Below are 22,173 nucleotides of genomic sequence, written 5' to 3' on the forward strand. Positions count from 1 at the left end.
TACTGGTACTGTTTCTTATATTTACATGTTTGATTCACCCATGGTACTGGTTCTTGTATTTAAGTGTTTGATTAATAACTGAAATAACTGCCCATAGATTTGTGGTCTATTTCTCAACTCAGAGATACTTCTATCTTTGTGTTAGTACCATGCTGTTTTGATCACTGTGGCTTTATAATAGGTTTTAAAGTCAGTAAGTGTTAATCCTCCCACTTTGTTCCTCTTTTTTAGGATGATTTAAGCTATTCGTTGTCTCTTTCTTTCCAGATGAATTTGATAGTTAGCTTTTCCAAATCTTCAGAGTAGGTTGTTGGTACTTTGTTTAATCTGTAAATCAATTTGGGGAGAATTGATATCTTAACTATATTCAGCCTTCCTATCCATGAGCAGGGAATGTTTTTCCACCTATTTAGGTCTCCTTTGATTTCTTTTAGCAATGTTATATAGTTTTCTGTGTACAAGTCCTTTACATCACTAGTTAGGTTCATTCCTAAGTATTTTATTCTTTTAGTTGCTATTTTTAATTGAATTTTTTCGTTAACTGACTCCACAGTTAGATCATTGCTTGTGTGTAGAAATGTTACTGATTTTTGCACGTTAATTTTGTATCCCACCACCTTGCTGAATTTATTAGCTCAAGTAATTTTGCTGTAGATTTCTCAGGATCTTCCAAGTATAGTATCATATAATCTGCAAATAATGAGAGTTTTACCTCTTCCTTTCCTGTTTGGATGCCTTTTAGTTCTTTGTCCTGCCTGATTGCTCTAGCTAGAACTTCTAGCACAATGCTGAATAATAGTGGTGACAGTGGGCATCCTTGTCTTGTACCTAATCTTAGGGGAAAAGCTTTCAGTCTCTCTCCATTGAGCACGATGCTGGCTATTTATTTTCATGTATTCCCTTTCTTATATTGAGGTAGTTAACTTTGATTCCTATCTTTTGGAGTGTTTGTATCAGAAAAGGATGCAGAAGTTTGTTAAATGCTTTTTCAGCATCAATCGTGATGATCATGTGATTTTTTTCCGTTTTATTTGTTAATGTACTTTATTGCATTAATTGATTTCCTTGTTTTGAACCATTCTTTCATTCCTGGTATAAATCCCACTTGGTCATGGTGTATAATTCTTTTAATGTGTTGTTTGATTTGATTTGCTAATATTTTATTGAGAATTTTTGCATCTATGTTCATTAGGGAGATTGGCCTGTAGTTTTCCTTTCTTATACCATCTTTATCCAGTTTTGGTATTAAAATGATATTAGCGTCATAAAATGAGTTAGGTAGAGTTCCTTTTTCCTCAATTTTTTGGAAAAGTTTTGGTAGGATTAGTGTTAATTCTTTCTAGAATGTTTGACAAAATCAGTCTATGAAGTCATTTGGCCCTGGGCTTTTCTTTGTAGGAAGATTTTTGATGACTGATTGAATCTCTTTACTTGTGATTGGTTTGTTGAGATCTTCTATTTCTTCAGTGTATCTTGTTTGTGTGTCTCCAGGAATTTGTCCATTTCAACTAGTTGTCTAGTTCGTTACTGTATAGTCGTTCATAGTATCTTCTTATGATTTCTTTTATTTCTTCAGGGTCTGTGGTAAGGCACCCCTTCTCATTTCTGATTTTGTTTATTTGCGTCCTCTATCTTTTTTTCTTTGTCAGTCTCACTTGTGGCCCATCAATTTTATTGATTTTCTCAAAGAGCCAATTTTTGGTTTTATTGATTCTTTCTATTGTTCTTTTGTTCTTCCATTCATGTATGTCTGCTTTAATCTTTGTCATTTCTCTTCTCCTATTTGCTTTGGAGTTAGTTTGCTGTTTTTTCTCAGGTTCCTCCACGTTTGCTGTTAAGTCCTCAATTTTTGCCCTTTCTTGTTTTTTAATATAGGCCTTTAAGGCAATAAATTTCCCTCTCACCACAGCCTTTCCCACATCCCATAAGTTCTGATAAGTTGTATTCTCATTTTCATTCATCTCCAGATAGCTCCTGATTTCTCTAGCAATTTCTTCTTTGATCCACTGGTTGTTTAAGAGTGTGTTGTTTAATCTCCATACAGTTGTGAATGTTCCCATTCTTTGGTAGTTATTGAGATCCAGCTTCACCCCATCTTGATCAGAGAAAGTGCTGTGAATGATTTCAATAATTTTAAATTTATAAAGACCTGTTTGGTGCCCCAGCATATGATCTATCCTAGAGAATGTTCCATGAGCACTAGAGAAGAATGTGTGTGCTTTGGGGTGCAATGACCTATGTATGTATGTTAAGTCTAATTCAGTTATCAAGTTATTTAACTTCTCAAACCCTTGTTGCTCTTCTATCTGGTTGTTCTATCTATAAAGGAGAGTGGTGTCTTGAAGCCTCCTACTATTAATATGGAAACATTTCTCGCTCCCTTCAGTTTTGCCTTCTGTCTGTCTCATGTACTTTGGAGCTCCTTGATTGGAATATAAATATTTATGATTATCATGTCTTCTTGATGAATTGACCCTTTAATTAGTCTATAGTGTCCTTCTTTGTCTCTTATGATGTCTTCACATTTAAATTCTATTTTGTCTGATATTAGTATAGCTACTCCTGCTCTCTTTTGGTTACAATTTGCGTGGTAAATCTTTCTCCATCCTTTTACTTTCAATCTATTTGTAGCCTTTTGTCTAAGATTAATCTCTTGTAAGCAGCATATAGCTGGATCGTGTTTCTTAATCCACTCTGTCAATCTGTATCATTTAATTGGTAAGTTTAGTTCATTAACATTCAAATTATTACTGAAAAGGTGTTTCTTGATTCCACCATCTTATTGTTTCTATTTTATTTGTCAGATCTATATATTCTTTTCCCTCTTTCTTATTTTTTTTTATTTTTTTATTTTTTTACACGGGCAGGCGCCGGGAATCGAACCTGGGTTCTCGGGCTTGGCAGGCAAGTATTCTTACCTGCTGAGCCACCAAGGCCCACCCAAGGCTTTTCCCTCTTTCTCTTTGTATTATTTAAATTACCCTTAGTGGTACTCTTCAGTTCTGTACCCTCCTCCAGACCTCCCTTTCCTGTCTTTTTTTTTTTTCAGCTGGCAGAACTCCTTTTAGTATTTCTTGTAGGGCTGGTCTCTTGTTGACAAATTCTTTCAGGACTTCTTTGTCTGTGAAAACTTTAACCTCTCCCTCAGTTTTGAAGTACAAGTTGGCTGAGTACTGAATTCTTTGCTGGAAGTCTTTCTCTTTCAGGATTTTGAATGTATCATACCACTGCTTTCTTCCCTTCAGGGGGCCAGTTGAGTAGTCTGAACTCAGTCTTATTTGATTTCCCTTGTGTATAGTAGATTGTTTTTCTCTTGCTGCTTTCAGGATTTTCTGCTTCTCTGCAAGATTTGACAGACTGATTATGTGCCTTGGGGAAGGCCTATTTCGATTTATTCTGTTTGGAGTTCTTTGGGTTTCTTTGATGTGTATAGTTATGTCCTTTATGAGGGTTGGGAAGTTTTCCCCCATTAATAGCCTCATCTTCCTAGCCCTTTACTCCCCTCTTCTCCTTCTGGGACACCAATGATTCTTATATTTGTGCACTTTGTTTTGTCTATCATTTTCCTGAATTCCCATTCAATTTTTCCAATTTTTTTGCTATTTGCTGTTTTGAGTCTTCAAAGACTGTTATCCTGTCCTCTATATTTCTTCTCTCTCTTCAAATCTGGTGTTGTGTGCCACTAGTATGTTTTTTATTTGGTCAACAGAGTCTTTAATCTCTGTGATTTCCACTATTTTTCTATTTATTCTTTCAAATTCCTCTTTGTGCTCTTCCACCGTCTTCTAGATCTCCTTTATATCATTTTCTATCCCACTAATTTTATTAAGTAGAGTTGTATGAACATTTTTGATTAGTTGTTCCAATGTCTGTGCCTCCTCTGGTGTTTTAATTTGGTCCTTAGGCAGCGCTGTATCTTTCTGCATATGCTTAGCGATCTTCTGCTGTCTTCAACACATATAAATTTCTTGACTGATTTACTTTGGGAGTTGGTTTCCTTCAGTTGTCTAAGGCCTTGTGTTTGCGAGATGGTTACACAGCAGGGAGCAGGGCACAGGGTGGAACACTCAGTATGGTGATTTGTTTCAGGGCAGGTGTAGGTGCGGGTTGGGGATGTCATGTTGATGCTTGTGAACATGGGCGCCCTGCAGCCAGGGAGGATATAACTGTGCAGGTGCACCGGTCTGGGGGGTCTGGGGGTTGTAACCCTGGTCTGTGCTGGTCTAAGGCATGGGGCACTTTGTGCACATGTGTAGAGCTGTGGCAGCAGGTGACATTATGCCTTCATGGATTGCGGGCAGATGTGACCTGGCTGAGCAAGTAGGTACTTTCTTAGAGCTGGGAAGTGAAGTTGAGTGCTGTGCTCATGTGCGGTTCTAAGTCTGCTGTAAAGTGTGGTTCCCAGAGCTGAATGACATGATTGGGTGCCCGTGTGCACGTGTGGGCCTGGGAGTGCCAAAAATGGAAGCGCTGGGCTCAGAGAGGGTGGGGTGAGGCTGTTTGCCAATATGGGCCGAGATGTAGCCTCAGAATGGGAGTTAGTGCCCATAGCCTTTGTGTGCTGGCAACAGCCTACAAGAACAGGGAAGGGGAAGTAGTGCTTGGGAGGGGTGCAGAAGAGGTGGGTTGGGCTGCATTTGGGCTGGGAGTGTGGGGCAGGTAAGTGCACTGGGGGCTCATGGGGTGGGGACGCCTAGAGCACAGGGAGTGGGAGTGGGTGACGGGGTTCAGGTGTGTGGGGTGTGGGGTGGGTCCCTGGTCACAGGGCTGCTCTGGTGAGGGTAGCACACCCAAGGAATGAGGCCTGGCTTACTGCCTAGTCCCGCGTTCCCATCCATGTACTCCTGCAGGCTCTGTGGCTCTGCACCTCTGGGCCAGGCTCTAGTTTTCTGCCTCTCAGTTCCTCAGCCTCTGCAATCAGGGCTACTGCATGTGGTGCAGAGGGCTGTCCCAGGTCAATTGTACTCCAGAATTGCTGCCTCTGTTGCCCTCCTATCCCTTCTCTAGTAAGTGTTACATTTTAGCAATAGATTTCCAAATGCCAGACCTCATCTCTTTGCCAGAGGCATTTTTAACAATTATAGCTGTCAGTGTACAGACAGTCCAGAAGGGATGTTAATTTAGCACTTCCACCGAGCAACCCTCATCCAGTGCCTGATGGGAGTTGGTGAATCAATATCCACCTCCCTTGCTCCTTAGCTGAGAAAATTCTGAGCCACCTACTTTATACCTGCCTCCAGGTTTTCTCAAGCAGAATTCAACTTCACCCATGGTGGTAGCTGGTTCAATAGAAAGCCTTCTTTTAGTGGTCTTGCCTTCCAATTCTCTACCCTCACCTCCCAGTGAATTACTTACACTCAGATTTTGTCTCAGGGTCTTCTTCTGGGGGAACCTAAACTAAATCTCATGGTAATCCCAGTTTGTGCTTTCAGAATTTAAGCTGAGAACAGAGAGAAAAGATGGAGCTTTCAGTAAGAGCAGCTGCTGTAGACAAAGACTTGAATCAGGAAGTGTGTATTCCTAGCAGGTTAATTTGTTCTGGACAGGGATTGTCTTCTTTAGTGCCCTGGCATTAACAGGTGAGTAATGCATACTTGTAAAAAACACACCTTTCTCAGTTTAGGGAGCAAACTAAGGGTCCAGCTTTTTAGTAATCAAGTTAAATTGTCATGGAGGACTTAAATTGATGTGTATAGCATGGCCTACTTTCTTGGCTCTGCATCCCATGGATTTGCTGTCATGAGTAAGGGTCCTGCCAGTCACAGCAGCTGTAAAATGGCTACAGCATACAACAGCCCCCAGGCCAGGTCTTCTGAAATACTTACCCCAGCCACTCGGGGGTAGGGGACACTGAAGGAGGCATAGAGGTAACTTGAACAGTACTTTTTCAGTTTGATGGAGAAAGAAGAACTCTTTCCTTGCCAGTGGCTTCATCAGCTGGACTGGTACGGTTGTGCCACTGCCTCACTGTGCTGAAATATCAAGTTGACCACTGTTTGCTGACATAAATTCACACATTTCTTCCTGGTGTTAGTCTCTACACCAGACAGGACAGTTCACAAGAAATTCCTAATAATAGCAACAAGCTTTAGGAACCAGACAGCCCATTTATTCCTTGGGTTATAATTCTTCTCCTCTTAAAAATATATTTCCTTCTCAGAAGCCTGTGGGATTCTTTAATGACTTTTGATATCCTTTGCTACCAGGTAACTTCAGTGGAGACTCCCTCAGTTCAGAGGATTCTTGAACCTTTGAAATCTTAAGGAAAGGGCAGGGTCTTGAGACATTTCTTTCCTGGAAGCTTAGGGACGCCATAACAATTTTTCTATCTGTTCCTCCCCCAATAACTGAGCTTTAAACAAATATTACCATCTATAGAAGAGTGAAATAAAGGCCTCTACCTTTGGTAAAGCCCCCTAAACAAACCATTAAAACTTTCCCAGAGAGACGGGGCCTTCAGATGGCAAGGACAGGATGTCTGTTCCAGGGGACATAGATGTCTCCATTACAACAGGGCAAATAAATGGCTGTTCCTCTGGGGTGTTGAGTTTTGCCCATTATTTTCTGTGATGTGTGTTTGGTCTGAAGTGATACTTTAACTTTTTTTTAAATTGTGAAATATAACATATATTCAAAAAAGTAATAAATTTCCCAATTAGCAAGTAGTTATAGAACAGATTTTAAAGTTTAGCATGGGTTAAAGTTTCACAATTTTTCGTGTTTTCTTCTAGCTGCTCCAAGACAGTGGAGACCAACAGAAATATCGATATAGTGATAGAGCAGTCATACACATTTGTTAAATCCTATTTTCTCTGTTATACTTCTCCTTCTTTTAAATAACATATGTACATAAAAGCAATAAATTTCAAAGTACATTGCAACAATTAGTTGTAGAACAGATTTCAGAGTTTGGTATGTTACAATTCCATAATTTTAGGTTTTTACCTAAAATCTATCTGCCATAAGATACTGGAGGCTAAAAGAAGTATCAGTATAATGATTCAGCAGTCATATTCATTTGTTAAACCCGACCTTCTCTGTATAAATCCACCATCACTTTTCTCCCACTCTTTAGGGGTATTTAGGTTATGCCCATCCTGAGTTTTTCATGTTGAAAGAGCTATCAATAATATGGGATAGGAGGATGGAACTACTTAGCCCCTCTGTATTTCAGGATTTATCTAGTCCAGGGACCCATCTGGAGGTTGTAGATTTTGGAAAGTTACCCTAGTGCATGGAACCTTTGTAGAAATTTATATAATGCCCTAGGTGTCTTTCTTTAGGATTGGCAGAAATGGTTTGGTCTGGGGTTTGACAAGTTTTGATAGGTAGCAATGTCTAACTGAAGTTTGCATAAGAGGGACCTCCAACCTAACCTCTCAACTCTCTTTGAGCTCTCTCAGTCACTGATTTCTTATTTTTTATGCTTCTTTCCCCCCTTTTTGTCAAGATGGCAATGTTGATCCTACTGTACCAGGGCCGGCTCATCCTTCGTGAAATGATACTTTTTGATAGTTGTGGGGTTATATAAATCCTTGATCCCCTAAGATAGTTTTGATTTCAAGTAGTTTGTACATAAATAAGCTTGCCAGAGCATAGGTTTCTGAGTTGAGTTTTAGATGCCATCAGTTTTCCTATTGGCAAAAGGGATCAATAGAAAGGAGGTGGCATAGCACCTCCTGTTTTGTGTTTCTTTTGGAGGGGAGGGTGCACAAGAAATACATTTTGAATAAATAACTGCATAGCTCTGGCTATAGTGTAGAGAGCGGGTTGGAGGCAGACATTTAGGTCAATTCGGGACTCTGTGGAGTAGTTCAGATGAGAGATAATGAGAGTCTTGATACTTAATTTTCACTGTGTTAGGATTAAATAGATTTTGTTTACTAATTGTATGTACCATTATTTAATTTCTCCTTTTGGTTGAAAATACTCTTTGTATGTCAGGACACATCCCTGCTTCCTCCCCTATGGAGAGTACAGCTTTGAAAAAGGATCATGAGCCCCTGGAGGCAGGTTCTCTATGGAGGTCATCCCTGAGCTGCCTCTGACCATGGCGAGCTGCCTCTGACCGTGGCGAGCTGCCTTGAAGTTTGCTAACCACGGGTGTTTGCTGCTAAATTGGGGGTTTCTCTACCAGCTAATGACATCACTCACAGTCAAGTCACTTCAGGATGGACATAGTTTGAAAAGCACCATATATGGCAAAACCCCAAGATTTTTGTTCACTGTAATCACTTAGTCTAGAAAGCTGTTTCCCTTTTATATGCTAAGACTCTTGAACCTGATTATGTACATGTGATATAATTTCATCATATGTTCAAAGTGGAATAGAAAAAGGAGTGCAATAGGAAACAAGAGATTAGTTACTATTTTTATAATGCTAACTTTTTTTCCCAATTGTGCATAAATTATATGACTTGTCCCAAACTGGAAATAACTGTTCTATATGTCTCCTCTCCCCCACAGCACGTAAGTACAGTCATTATCACACAGTAAAGTCTCAATAGATACTGGGTAGTTAGTTTATGGTTTATCTAGTTTGTCATAGTATGTCACATCATGCCTCAGTGACCCAGTCTCTCAGTTTCTCGCTCATGCTATAGTTTAAAATAGATGTAATGTTTATCTCTCAGCACCAACATCTGTAAAAGGACTCCATTGCATTGTGATCTGGTGGAGGTCATAAAATCAATTCCACAATGATAATTTAACTTACAGCCTAAGTATGAAGTATGAACCATGATTACTTTAATCTGAAATTATAAAAATGGAACAAACCCTACAATGTTTTCTGAATGTCTCCTTTTGGAACTAAAGATAAATTGCATTATGGATCCATGATATTGGCAATGCTTTAGCAAGCCTATTTATGTCCAAGTGCATTATTCATGCATTAATAAATAAATTCATTCAAACTACTTATTGGAGATATAGTCACTGCATTGGGCAATGGAGAAACAATAATTAAGGGTAAACACAAACCAAACTAGTCCTACTCTCTGGATATTCAGAGTTTAATAAATAAATATCATTCTTCCTTCCTTTCTAGACTGGTGAGTAAGGGAAAGATTTGTGACAAAATCAGAAAATATAAATACCTCCTTATAAGGAAACAGATTATTATTCAATACATTAGAGAGAAAACATGTACATGTATGTATCTAATTTTTCCTTTATTAAGTTTCTTAAAATACACTTTAAAACCTTTAAATACAGTAATATTATTTCCAGCTGAGAAAGAGAAACATTTAAAATGTGATAATAATAATTCACCTTTATACCCTTGAATCCTAGAAGTCCCTCTGTGTGATTACTCTTTTGACAACCTGATATTGCCTAACTCCAAGGAACAACAATATTATTTAGTGGGAGAGGAAAGTCTTTGCATAGTTGTGTTTATTCATATTTCACTGTTTTGACACTTTCATATTTTTGAATACTTCTACTCCTGTAAAACTATTCTTTTTTTCTAATTTACTTTTCCATTATTCTCTGGTCAAGAGTAGAATGAACTGGGAAAACTGAAGGAGAAACAAGGAAACAGGAGTTTTGAGACAGTGTGTGTTTATCTCAAGTGCACACAATGGCATTATATAGAAGCCTACACATTAGTGTCACAGAAGTCAAGTAGCTATCTGCTAATGCCATTTGCCTTGGGGATTTAAATTTCATAGCCATCGGGGGTAAGAGAAGATATCACAGATACAGGCTATGGATTTTATCCCTAGAAAACACTGCAGTATGGAAGAAAGAGCCCTGGTCAAGAAGTAAAGAAATGTGGAGTCTACCTTTAGTCCTCTATTAATAAATGGCTAAGACAGTTTTTCTAGATTCTGACTGAAGTCTCATGGTAAGCAGGAAAAAAAGAGCATAATCCTTCCAGTCAGTTAGCATTGGGTTTGTAACTTGAGAAAATTGCCTAATTTTTGTGAATCTCAGTTTATTTACAATATGAACATGATACTTGCCCTGTTGGACTGTTGTGAGAATTAAAGGTAATGGTTTTGAAAACTTCCAAACAATATCTGATACCTTGTAGGTGCTCAGGAAATTTTGGTTATTGTTATTTTAGAATGTATTATTAGTAATTATGTATTCTCAATGAGTGTTATTCTTAGTGTTAACATAGGACATTAACTTCGCAATACCTGCCTCTAAGGTTGTCTGGAAAATGAAATGATGCGTGTGTGTGTGTGTGTGTGTGTGTGTGTGTGTGTGTGTGTGTGTGTGTATGTAAGATACTTTATAAAGGATGAGGTCTTTTATAAATATAAGGGACTATTGCTCTGGTGTGCATGAGAAGGAGTGAAGTCCAGAGGGAGAAGGAGACTGTGAAGAGTGGCCCTTCCTTCCCCCAGCACGGCAAGGTGTATAGAAAACTCCCTTTGGCTTATGAAGATGCAAATAAAGTTGATTTGGTCTAAGCATTCTATCATGGGCTAGATGTCTTGGAAATTCCCATCTTTGTTGCCAGGTTCTTTTTGAAAGAATATCAAGATGGATAGTTCATATTCCAGTGGTTAGAGCTGCCAAATGATTCTTTAAAAATCACCTTTCCCCGGCAGCATACAGAGAAACAACCTTTTTTTCCTCCCTCCTATTCTTTCCGTTTATCTGTTGTCATATGTGGTTTTCAGATTCCAAAGTGTAAACAAAACATGTCTGTTCTGCAGTTTCTGTTATCCAGTGCAAATTGGAAAAAAACAAACCACAATGTTTCTTAATCTTCTTAAATTCCTTTTTGCAAATAATTTATTTCCAAATAACAGTTTTCCCTGCGTGGTTTGGATAAGGGAAGGTACAGTAGAAAAAGGATTCATATCAAGCTCTAACCGACATTGCTTTCTTCCTGAAGCACGGCATTTGCAGTAGGCAGTTCTCCAGGATTTTTGTGACCGCAATGCTGAGAATACAACTTTGCAGATACTTTAGGCTTTGGGGGAGAAGTGGTTGCAATGTTTGAGAGAAAAATATCTTAGAGGAATAAGGATGCATCAGAAGTGGGTTTCTCCTTTTTGTTTCTAGGGAATACATTTCCCCCAAGCATGTAGATCCAATTGAACTGTATTTTTATCATGGTATAAATAGGGCTAACAGTTGGGAAATACAGCTTTTAAAAATTAAATGGGTCCTTGTTGAATATGTAGATTTGGATAGTTAACATTGTATTTTCCTTGTAAGTTACATCTTTTATGTGTTCTGTATGGTCTCAAGTTAGTGTACTAATTTCCCCTGTGTCGTTTCACAAGCTAATGCTCTTGTTCACTAACCACATTTCATAGTACATTAATATCATTACACAATCCCCTTTCTCTGTGAGTCGCTTTAGTGGTATAAGAGGTGTAGGGAGATTTGTTAGGCCCAGGTAAATATTAAATTTAATTTGAGAAAGAGAGAGGGAGAGTTGACAATGGCATTTACTGCCAGCTCTAAATTCCTTTGAGATATATTTTGAATGCATAGGACTTGTTCAGTCTGTTAGGCAGATGCCTAACAGCTGTAGGGAATAGGTTGGTTTTCAAACACAGTTTTGGAGTGCAGTGGGGTGCAGGATATGCATGTAAAAAGTCCAGGTATGAGTTTTACAGATGTCATTTAATATTGTACTTATTTATATTTTTATTTTAAACATTGATTTCAAAAATGCATGAATGGCAATAATTGTGGAAAAATAATAGAAATATAAAGAAGCATTAGGAAAAATAGTATGAAAGATTTTAGAGGATTTTTTTTAGGTGAAATTATATTTTTAACAAAGTATAATGCTTATTAATTTTGTCTGGAGTTTTACTTTGGCCATTTAGCCAGAAGTTGAGTTTTTTCGATTGTTCCTGTTTACTGTTTGTTTTGTTGTATGACCTTCTGAACTGTTTTATAAGGAATTGTTTTAAAGTTTAAATATTACAACATCCTCTATTAGGGAAGCCATTTCTTAATAATATTTTAGCTAAAAATGGAATAAACCATTTCAACTTCTTCATACTACTCTGAAACATGAAAAAGGTATTGAGGTTTTCTTCTTCATAGAAAAGTAAAATTAGAAGGGGTTTGAAAGAAAAATTTTTATAAAATCATATTCTTTCCATCTGTGTTTTTGTTACCCCTGATGTATAAAAGTGCATGAAATAAGGAAAAATGAATGAAACAAACAAAAAGCCCTTAATTATAAAATGCTAGAATAGTTTTTCTTTGTCTTTCAGCTCTCAGGAGAAGTGATTTTGCAAATTGCCAACGAACCAGTTCTGCCCTTTAATGCTCTCGATATAGCTTTAGAAGTTCAAAACAGCCTTAAAGGTAATTTTTCTTTGAATTGTATTAATTTAAGTAAATGTAAAAATTGTTCAACTAGTTTTCAACAGGGGGTGGATGAAGTCATCTTCTGCCTTCCTAGCTGCGGCACTCAGTGCCTCCCGCCCGATAGAAGGTTGTAGTGAGAGGGTCTGGAAGAATTCCAGCTGTCGTGGGAGCAGGAATTGTATTTATATGTGACTGTGAGACAGAATATCAGATTTTATGAGATATCCAGGTACTATTATTTTTTAATTAAAACGATTTGTAATTCCAAACTTTGGCTGGTATTTCTCATGGTTACCATATGGAATAATGCAGTCCAGGGCTTTTATCTATTTAGGCATCAATCTGTCTGTCTATCTGTTTGTCCTTTGCAGCTAATATGCAGTGGGTCCACACAAGACTCACCCATGTTTCTCCTAAGGGTTGGTTTGCTATATCCCCTTTCACTTCAATGAGTGATGTCAGCTCAGGTCGAAAACAGGAGCATATTTCCATTGTACTCTGTTTCAATTCCTTCATGCTTTAATCTGTTCTTCTCTGCAAAATTCTGCATCCACCCTAATACTTACTTTCATTTCCCCTTTATCTACATACAGATTATTCAATTAAGCTGTGAATTTGTCTTCATTAAGCAAATACAGAGAGCAATATTGTAATTAAAAAGTGCACCCTCTCACACATCTTCCTATCAGATGTTTAATGAGTCATTTCTAGCATGTACTCCTCAATACCAGAGCTGATATTTTAAATACAGATTTAACTAGTAGTAATCCTTGCAAAATAGATCATTCTAAAGAATCTGATGTTTCCAGTAGCCGAAAGTTTAATACCTCCTATAACTTTGAGTACCTGGATTGCTTCTTGATCAAAGAATATCTCTAATACATTTCCCCCCCCTCAATGATTTTTATAACTTTTATTTTAGTGGCTATAAAACCATGACCTCAGGGCAACTGAGCTGTGTAGGGCTATTTGCTCTAGTGTTAAATGACCTCATGTTGCTTGCTTTCTGTATATCTAGGTCAGTTTCTATGTAGTTTCCTTCTTTTCTACTTTTGTCCTGCTTCCACCAGCCATTCTCCCTGCTGTCAGTGCAGCTATCTGTAGCAGTTACTCTGTTTCCCACCTCTAAATTGCTATTTTTAGTTTGTTTGGGGCTTAGAAACTGGATAACCAAGCATATGATACTTTGCTAAATAAGAAAAACCAGATATAAATAAAGGCTTAAGTACCTCTTTTATGAAAAATAAATAACCTTTCTGCAAGGGTTTTTCTTTTTCTTTTTAATTTATTTTATTTATTCTATAGCGTTTTTAGCTTTTCCTTAGTTCTCAATTCCATAAGCTAGAAGATTCATTGGTAAAATATTTCAAATTTTCAGAGAGCAGTAGGAAGAAGTTATTATTTATATTTTGTAAAGATTTGTCCATCTATAAAAAAGTAAATGTCATTCATATAGAGGAACTTCAAAGAGTATACAGCAAAATTGTGAGATAATTACAATTTACAAGTTGCTTTTCTGAGTCCAAATTTTCTATAATAAATGCATATTAACCTTTTAATAAAGATGTAGTTATTTTTGTAAAGACTAAAGAAATAAAGCCAGCCAAACAAATATATTGTGAATAGTCTTTTTTTTTTTTTTTTTTTTTTTTTGGTGCATGGTCTGGGAATCAAACCCAGGTATCCTGCATGAAAGGTGGGCATTATAACCACTAAACTACCTGTGCACCCTGAACAGTGTCATTTTGAAAGCTGAGCTCCTCTATTTCTTTAATGATTATTGTTTTTGATCAATCAGTAAATGGGTACAGTGTTTTAAAATTATAGCTACCCTATGATAGTTTTAAATAAGTGTGGGCTACTGCTGAAGCTCAAAAAAAGACCCATTTTGACATTGTTAGTGTTACATTATTAGTCTACTTATGTTGGCAGTCAAAAACCACTTTCAAAATCTGATGAATATTGGGGCATAAGAAACAAACTGGAATAGAGCTTTATATCAATGTTAAATTTCTTGAACTTGATGACTACACTTAAGGTGAACACATAGTGTATATCCTTATTTATAAGAAAACACATGATAGTGTTAGGGATTCAAGGATTATGAGGTTTGCAACCTGCTCTCAAATGTTTGATAGATGGATGGATGGGTAGACAGAAAAAGAGAAAAAACGAAAGAAGGAAGGAAGAAAGGAAGGAATAAAGAAAGAGAGAGAGAGAGAGAAAGATATGGCAAAGGTGGTAAATTGTTAAAGTTGGTGGATCTGAGACTATAGGTGGGGAGGTATTTTGTAGTTCTCATTTGGGATTTGTATTATTTTTGAAACTGTCCTGAGTTTGAAATTATGTCAAAATATAAAGTTTTAAAATTCTGATGAAAACTCTACTCAGGAAATGATATATGAACAAAAATTTTCATATAAAATACTATTCATACAGGCAGAGAGTTGGAGTTAACCAAGTCTAGAGCTTTGCTGGGAGAGGATAATGAACCAAGTAAAGAAACAGAGGGTTTATGCAAAGGATCAGTTATAATGATGGGTCAAAGTATCTAAGCGGTGTATGGAATAAAGCAAGAAAATGAAGGGGATGAGGGTAGGGAGTGAAGGGAAGTAGGATCAAGAGAATTAAGGTCTTGGTGAGGTCAAGGAATTGAGAGCGAGTGAGCTAGAAAGATAGGAGGTTGTGGTTAGCAAGCAGGATTCTTGAAAATGAGATCCTTGAAAGATTGTGGATATTGGTGATGACAATGTCCACCCAAGTTATAACCATGGGGATGTGGTAGTTGGGGTCACTAGAGAAAAAGAGAGGTCTGGATATGTGCACATGGACATTGAAATTATCAAAAATTAAAATAGGAGTTGTGTTGGAGAGGGTAACTGTGGGCCAGGAGCTAGAATCACCAAAGAATGAGGAATGATCTACATATGCTGAATAAAGAAGGGGTTAGGATGGAGTGTGTAATCTAGTGATAATAGACTCAAAACCAAAATAGAGGACTCATATCATTCTTCTATGGTCAGTGGTACAAGAAAGAACCACAGCAGATATGAACCTCTTCCTAGAATCCAAGGTTTTCAGAGTGATGAGCTGAGAACGCTTTGCTTTCTTGTGGTTATATCTGATTGTTCCTGCTACAGGTGAAGAATTCTTCTTTTTTTTTAGTTGGTGGTTACTTTTGTGTTTTGTGTCCTTTTGATGTGAAGCTCCTTGGGTGTTTCTGTCATATTATCTCAGAAAGATGTGTCCAGACCTAAGATGTGCTCACATTACAGAGCAAAGCAAAGCAAAACAAAACATAAATTTAAAAAGTAGACTAAAAGTATTTCTTACCATATCCTGGTGGAAATATTTCATCCAAATGATATAATTTGTCCCCATTGAACTATATAACTTTCCATTTTAGTCATGATTCAAAATTATTTGCTTTGCATCATGATCAAAGATCATTCAAATATGCTAAATTGTGGACAATTTGATGTACCTCTTCTATTTTGACTACTTTGGATATAAACTTATTTCTAAAATAGAATACTTTAAAGTATATGAATAATGGACACATTTTTCAATGCCTAAGTAAATATATCAGTTTCAATTTTAGCTACAATGCAAGATGATTCATTAGTTAAATAGTTTCTATATTGTTTTGAATGTAACATAATTTCACTGCTTAATACAAGTTTAAATTGTTGATATATTTTCTTTTTGTGTTATGACAGTTAGCAATGATTAATCTTAAGATCTCAATTACAGCATAAAAAAAGTGAACTTCAAGGTTGAAGTTTAAAATACTGTTTCTCCTTACTGCAAACTGTATAAGTATGAAGGTCTCTGAAACCCAATTGCATTTTCAACAGTGTAATTTTTAGCCCTTGATCCAGTCATCTTGTTTATTTATTATACTAGTTTACAGTAGCAGCAGACCACTCTCAACCATTCTCACAACCACCAGAAAAGAAGGATGATTTACCAGCGAATAATTTGTTTGAGTTGATTTATTGGCTGGTTTTTGAAAGCTCATTTTGACTGAGTGACCTTGGCTCTTAATATTTGGTCAATGCCAATCACATTCTCTATTCACATAGAGAATGAATATTTATGTGTGGTATATGGGGATACAGCATAAATAATGACTGATAAAACAAGTTATGTATTTCAGATATATTTGTGACAAATAAAATATGTCTGAAAATGCACATATAAGGAAATGGTACGAGTTTGTGAGGATAGAGAGTGGCATGAAAAATAAATGAAGTGCCATCACACTCTTGAGCCAGGAAGCATACGAAGGAGTAAACATTTAATAATCTTGCTAAGTTTCCAGCTTCTCACTTTATTTACTTCTTAAGGTATAAAAACAGCACTTTAAGGTAATTAATGACTATAAATTTGATGCTTTTTGTTTAGTATCTGTTTTTCTTTGTCAGAATTCTGGGTGTTAATTATTTAGCATTATCGTAAAATCTAGAAATGACAAAATAAACTAAAAGTCATTTTCATTTGATCTGGCTATGTACACATTTGTTTAGTGCATGCCAGACTCAGCGGGAAACATAACTTTGAACTGAGTGGCTTGTTGCCACCTCCCGATTGTCTCACTAAATGTAAAATTGTTGTTGGCAGCATTTCCTTTTGGTCTTTGAATAACTGATGATGCTGATTTGATCTGAATTATTTTCTTTTTTTACTAGCTCTAATAATTCATTAGGGATAGTATTTAAAGATAATGATGCCAATAAGGCAAGCACTCTGTGTTCTGTTAGATTTGTACTTTTATATTTTGGAGTGTCAGTTGGGTTCTTTTCTATGAGCACAAGTGATTGAGACCCACCTACTGTCTTCTCTTCTTTCTGAATAATATAAGATGGATTTCCCAATTGGAAAAATTAAGTTGTGTGTTGTATAAATTGGATGATTCTGTTTTTCCACCCATTGGTGTCCAATCTGGGATTTAATTACCAACAATTCTGATTATGACTGGCCTATGAACACTGATGGAGCAGCACACTGGGTACCCAGTCCTGTGCTCCCCCTAAAAAGTCCAAGACAGCATGTCTAAAATTTAAACAATTTCAAAGGAAGATTCCCATGAGAGTTTTGAACTATGTGAGGATTTTTCTAGTTTGACCTGAACTGACATTTCTGGGACTGATCTTTTTCTGTGACAAGAACTTCAATGTAAAAACATCCTCTGAGAGGTAACTTACCTTGTCTGCTCAAATAGGAAGGGAAATCTGATGAGATTCACCATGTGATGGATGCAGATTCTTAAAGATATGTTTAGTCTTAATCCCGATTTTATTTTGTATGTATTCTGACCACATGCCTATATTAAAATTTATATTTCATTTATTGATATATTACACCTAGATCAAAAAAGGATTTGAGGCAAAAGGGTCTGTAGCAAAATCTGATCATATCTCTGTTTTCAGTGTTTGTCTGAAAAACTGATAGAGGGAAACTTTTGAGTTCATGTCACCCTAGAGTGACACTTCATTCCCTCAAGTTAGTTCGTGAGCAGTTTAGTATACTGAAAAGGGCAGGGCCTTTCCAATATGACATGCCTAGATTCAAACCTTCTACCTCAAACTTATTAAATGTCTAAACCTGGGTGACACACAAAAATCCTATGGGACCCAATTTTTTCACCTCTAAACTAGTCTTTATTCCATACCCAGCTTATAGGGCTAGGGTTCGGTTAATTATTGCATTGAATGTAAGACACTTACAGTGCCTGTAAATAAATAACCATCTGAGATGATTAATTGTGATTCATACTAAAGAAGGTGGCATGAAGAATAGAAAATATAGCATAATAAAGGTCTGTAGTTTCCTCTAGCTGAAATCATATTGCCAATCTATATTCTTCTCTTTAGTAATGCCATAAGATATTTTTAAGCTGACATTCTGTAACATATACCACCCCCACCCTACCCCACCCACACACATAAACAATCTTCTACTCTCTTTTCAGCCCCTATTTTATGTGGAAAATAATCATAATTTGTCTTGTCACTATAAATCAGTGAAGTCAAAGCCATGGTTGTGTACTTGTTAGCACCTTTAAAACTGTGATACGCTTATCCCTATGAGAACAGATTCTGTGAAAACTACTGAAGAAAAAGGCTATGTTTCAATGATGTGAAATCGTAGTTTAAGAGTATGACTAGTACATTTTTCTATTAATTTAAAATGAAATTGAGTGAGTCTTTAAAAATTCAGCTACAAAGTCGAACCAGAAGACAGAAAAACAGAAATAAAATAAAATATGAAGCTTTTTGGAGTGGGAAAGTCTGAAGAAGGACCACAGTAGTAGGCTGACAATTCACTTCTTAAAATAGGACAGTCATAAATATTTTTAGGAAGTTGTAGAACAGTCATAATATACAAGGGTTCATGCCAAACTGAAGCTCTTCAGGTTATGAAGTACCTCAGGAGACAAGGTGCTTTGGGAAGGGTCCTGGCAGGTTAAAACATGTGTAGAAGAGTCAGTGCTGTAGTTATTGGCCTCAACCAGAAATCTTAGAACCCTAGAATAGATGTGGGGTCCTGATGAGCTCCTGAGCCACTGGTGGAAGGATTTTTGTATCCTACATCTAGGCCATCAGTTGGAATAAATTTTCTAGGAAGCACCTTAGCCCTTTAAGGGTCATTTCTCAAAGCCCAGGCACTGTAAGTGTCTTACATTCATTGTGATAATTAACCGAACCCTAGCCTTATAAGCTGGGTATGGAATAAAGACTAGTTTAGAGGTGAAAAATTGGGTCCCATAGGATTTTTGTGTGTCACCCAGGTTTAGACATTTAATAAGTTTGAGGTAGAAGGTTTGAATCTAGGCATGTCAGATTGGAAAGGCCCTGCCCTTTTCAGTATGCTTCTCTTCTAGTACTTGCAAAGCAACACAAAGTAAGACTCAATAACTACTAAATAAATGCATTCTTCTTTGAAACAAAGAGGAAAATCAAATGCAAACTGTGTTTGAAATTTAGAATACCTTGAATAAATCAGGATCATTTCAGTAGGGTAGTCTCAGTTATTTTCTATTATATTGAGGTTGATTTTTAATATTATGGCAAATCAGTTTGTTCTGTCATGCTATAAAAACTTGATAATAGTTGACTTTTCACCAGGAGCAAAATTATAGAAGAATCTTTTTTTAAGACTGCCTATTTTATTCCTTTACCCTTTTTATTCCTTTACCCTTTTTATTCCTTTCCTTGTTCTTCAGAAGTTTGAGATACCCGCCCACGTAAATAAGAAATGGCTCCAGATTCATAGGCACTGCAAAATAAAGCTGGACTCTTATTAAAGCATATGTGGGGAAGAGAGTAAGACGATTGGGGCATGGACTAGGGGAAGTAATGGGGAGCACCATCTCTAAGAAGAAAGCCATCAGTAAAGCTGTGATGGCATTTTTGTATGCCTCTTAAAAACAGTACCTTGTCTTCAGTTTCTGTGCATATTTTAATTGAATTTAGCCTAATTTTACTTATCATTACAGTAATATGACCATCTCTCTTTTTAAAAATATTTTTTCCTTATCATCTATTATTGGTTTAGGGGAAGAAAGTAAAGGAAATAACATTAGTTGATGTTTATTGTGCACCAAATTTCTTGATGAGTGGTTTTGTATGCATTATTTAATGGAATAATACATTGGAATAATATATTATCTAATTAGTCAACATTTACTCCACAACAAATTTAATAAATGACTATTCTATTGCAGGTATTTTTTTAGGTTCTGGGGATGCAAAGAGAGAGAAGACATCTTTCCTGATTTTATGAGGTTCTTTTCAGTCAAGGAGAAAGAAAAGAGACAAAGTAAACAAAGGATAAAAATGTTACAGATGTTATGATGCTATGTTAGAAATTCCTAATTCAGTCATTCATTCATTAAATGATATGCCAGTGTAGTTTTAGGTGCTAGGAAAACGCAGTGAATGACTTCCCCCACAGAGCTGACATTCTTGTAGGAGTCCTAAGGAGTAAGAAGGAAAAAAAGAAAAAATCATTTGGGACACAAAAGCTTATGTAGAGAAGTAGTATTTCTGAGTTTTACTGAAAGGAACAAACAAACTCTCATTGGTATAGAAATGGCTACAGGAGTCTGGGGAGCATGGATTATATATCAAAATGATTGAGTGAGCATTGAACGGAGAGTTTCTGTTCAATTCGCACTTTATATCCTTGAAGCAACATATGGTGCATTATGGGGTCGAGACTTCCACCGTCCCCTTTGTGGGACTAGTCAGTTCCTAAAATGGTCAATTTTCTACTTCTATACCACCATGAAAGGTAAATTCATTTAAAGCTAAATAAGGTAGAATGGTCCAATTTGTTTCATTTGATTCAGTAGCAATGTCTTCAGTTCTGTAGTGTACAGTTAGATCAGAACAGATTTCTCTTTTCTAAATGATTGGCTCTCAAGGATGTCAAACTTGTTTTTTATGTTGTTCAATCTTTCAATACCAGTATAATCTAAAGGTGACTTAATCATTTTATTCTTTCTTGGCACAAATCAGTAGAATTTAAGATAAATTCAAACTTCAAAAATAAAGCATTTTTATGTTATTTTATTAATACCAAGATTTTCTCAAGCGCAAAAATAATTTCTATTGCAACCTCAAATTTTGTTGTGAAATCAAACAAGAAAATGAGTGTGCAAGGTACTGGGAAAACATCAAAATGTCAAAACCTTATGCATTCCTACAATTGTTTTTATTTGTGCTGTTAATTTCAGTGAAGAGGAAGCCACATATTAGCTTCAAGTATTATTTCTTCATTTGCCACAATCATGAGCTAGGTTTGTGGGTATATAAAATTAGCAAAAACTATTATATTGTCTGAGAACCATCCATGTAAGGGAAATTACCCTGTGACTCTCATTTTTAGCCCTCATAAAAACACTTGATTCATTTCATAGTCTTCTTTTTGATATTGAATTTTTTTCTAAACATACTTTATTGAATCTATTTTATTTACTCAGTAAATGACTATTGAGTGTCAGAGCTAGACAGGGCTCTATAGAAATTGCTATGTAAAATAGTCTCTTTCTAATGAGAGGGAGAGGCAATAAAGATCCTTAGATTAGAGTTTGTTAATTCTATTACAGATGATGCATCGACCCTAGTTTTCCCTTTCTGAGCCTATCACTCTTCTATAATGGTTCTTATTATTTTTAAGAATATATGTTTATTTTTAGTAGGTAAATTGTAGGTTAACAGAAAAAGTATGCAGGAAATACAGAGGTCCCATCCCTCTAACCCCTCACACACCCAGTTTTCCCTATTAGTAACACTTTGCATTAGTGTGGTATTTTGTTATAATTGATGAAACAATGTTTATCATAAAATTATACTGTTAGCTATAGTCCATAGTTTACATTAGGGTATTCTGTTTGTGCTGCACAGTCCTATGTTGTTTTAACTTTTTATTCTGGTAGAATATATACCACCTAAAATTTCCCCCTTTAACCACATTCAAATGTGTCATTCGCTGCTGTTAATTATACTCACAATGTCATGCTACCATCACCACCTTCCATTGCTAAAACTTTTCCATCACCCCAAACAGAAACTCTACAATTGACCATTAACTTTCCATTCCCTACCCCCACCCTGGCCCTTGAAGGCTTATTCTAATTATTTCATGTAAATGAGGTCGTTCAAAATTTGTCCTTTGTGTCTGGCATATTTCACTCCAAATGATCTACAGTAATTCTTAAATTTCAAAATGCACAGAATAATCTGGGGAGCTCATTAAAATGGAGAGCCTGCACTCTAGCCCTAGCGAGATTCAACACACCTGGTAATCTGTATTTTCACAAAGACCAGGTATTTGGGGAGCTGGTAACCCTTGGTCTTCATTTGGAGA

General features: G+C 36.4%; 1 protein-coding gene across 23 annotated transcripts in view; it reads left to right on the forward strand.

The window, feature by feature from the left end:
* NAALADL2 (N-acetylated alpha-linked acidic dipeptidase like 2) overlaps nt 1-22,173 on the forward strand; it is a 1,514,274-nt gene that overhangs the window by 1,436,362 nt on the left and 55,739 nt on the right. For all 23 annotated transcript variants that reach the window (XM_077161086.1, XM_077161088.1, XM_077161081.1 and 20 more), the window contains one exon: nt 12,201-12,294. In XM_077161086.1, coding sequence (XP_077017201.1) covers nt 12,201-12,294 — 94 coding nt within the window. The remainder of the gene's footprint in view (nt 1-12,200; nt 12,295-22,173) is intronic.

Source organism: Tamandua tetradactyla, chromosome 5 (assembly GCF_023851605.1).
Source record: "Tamandua tetradactyla isolate mTamTet1 chromosome 5, mTamTet1.pri, whole genome shotgun sequence".
In the NCBI taxonomy this organism is placed as follows: Eukaryota; Metazoa; Chordata; class Mammalia; order Pilosa; family Myrmecophagidae; genus Tamandua; species Tamandua tetradactyla.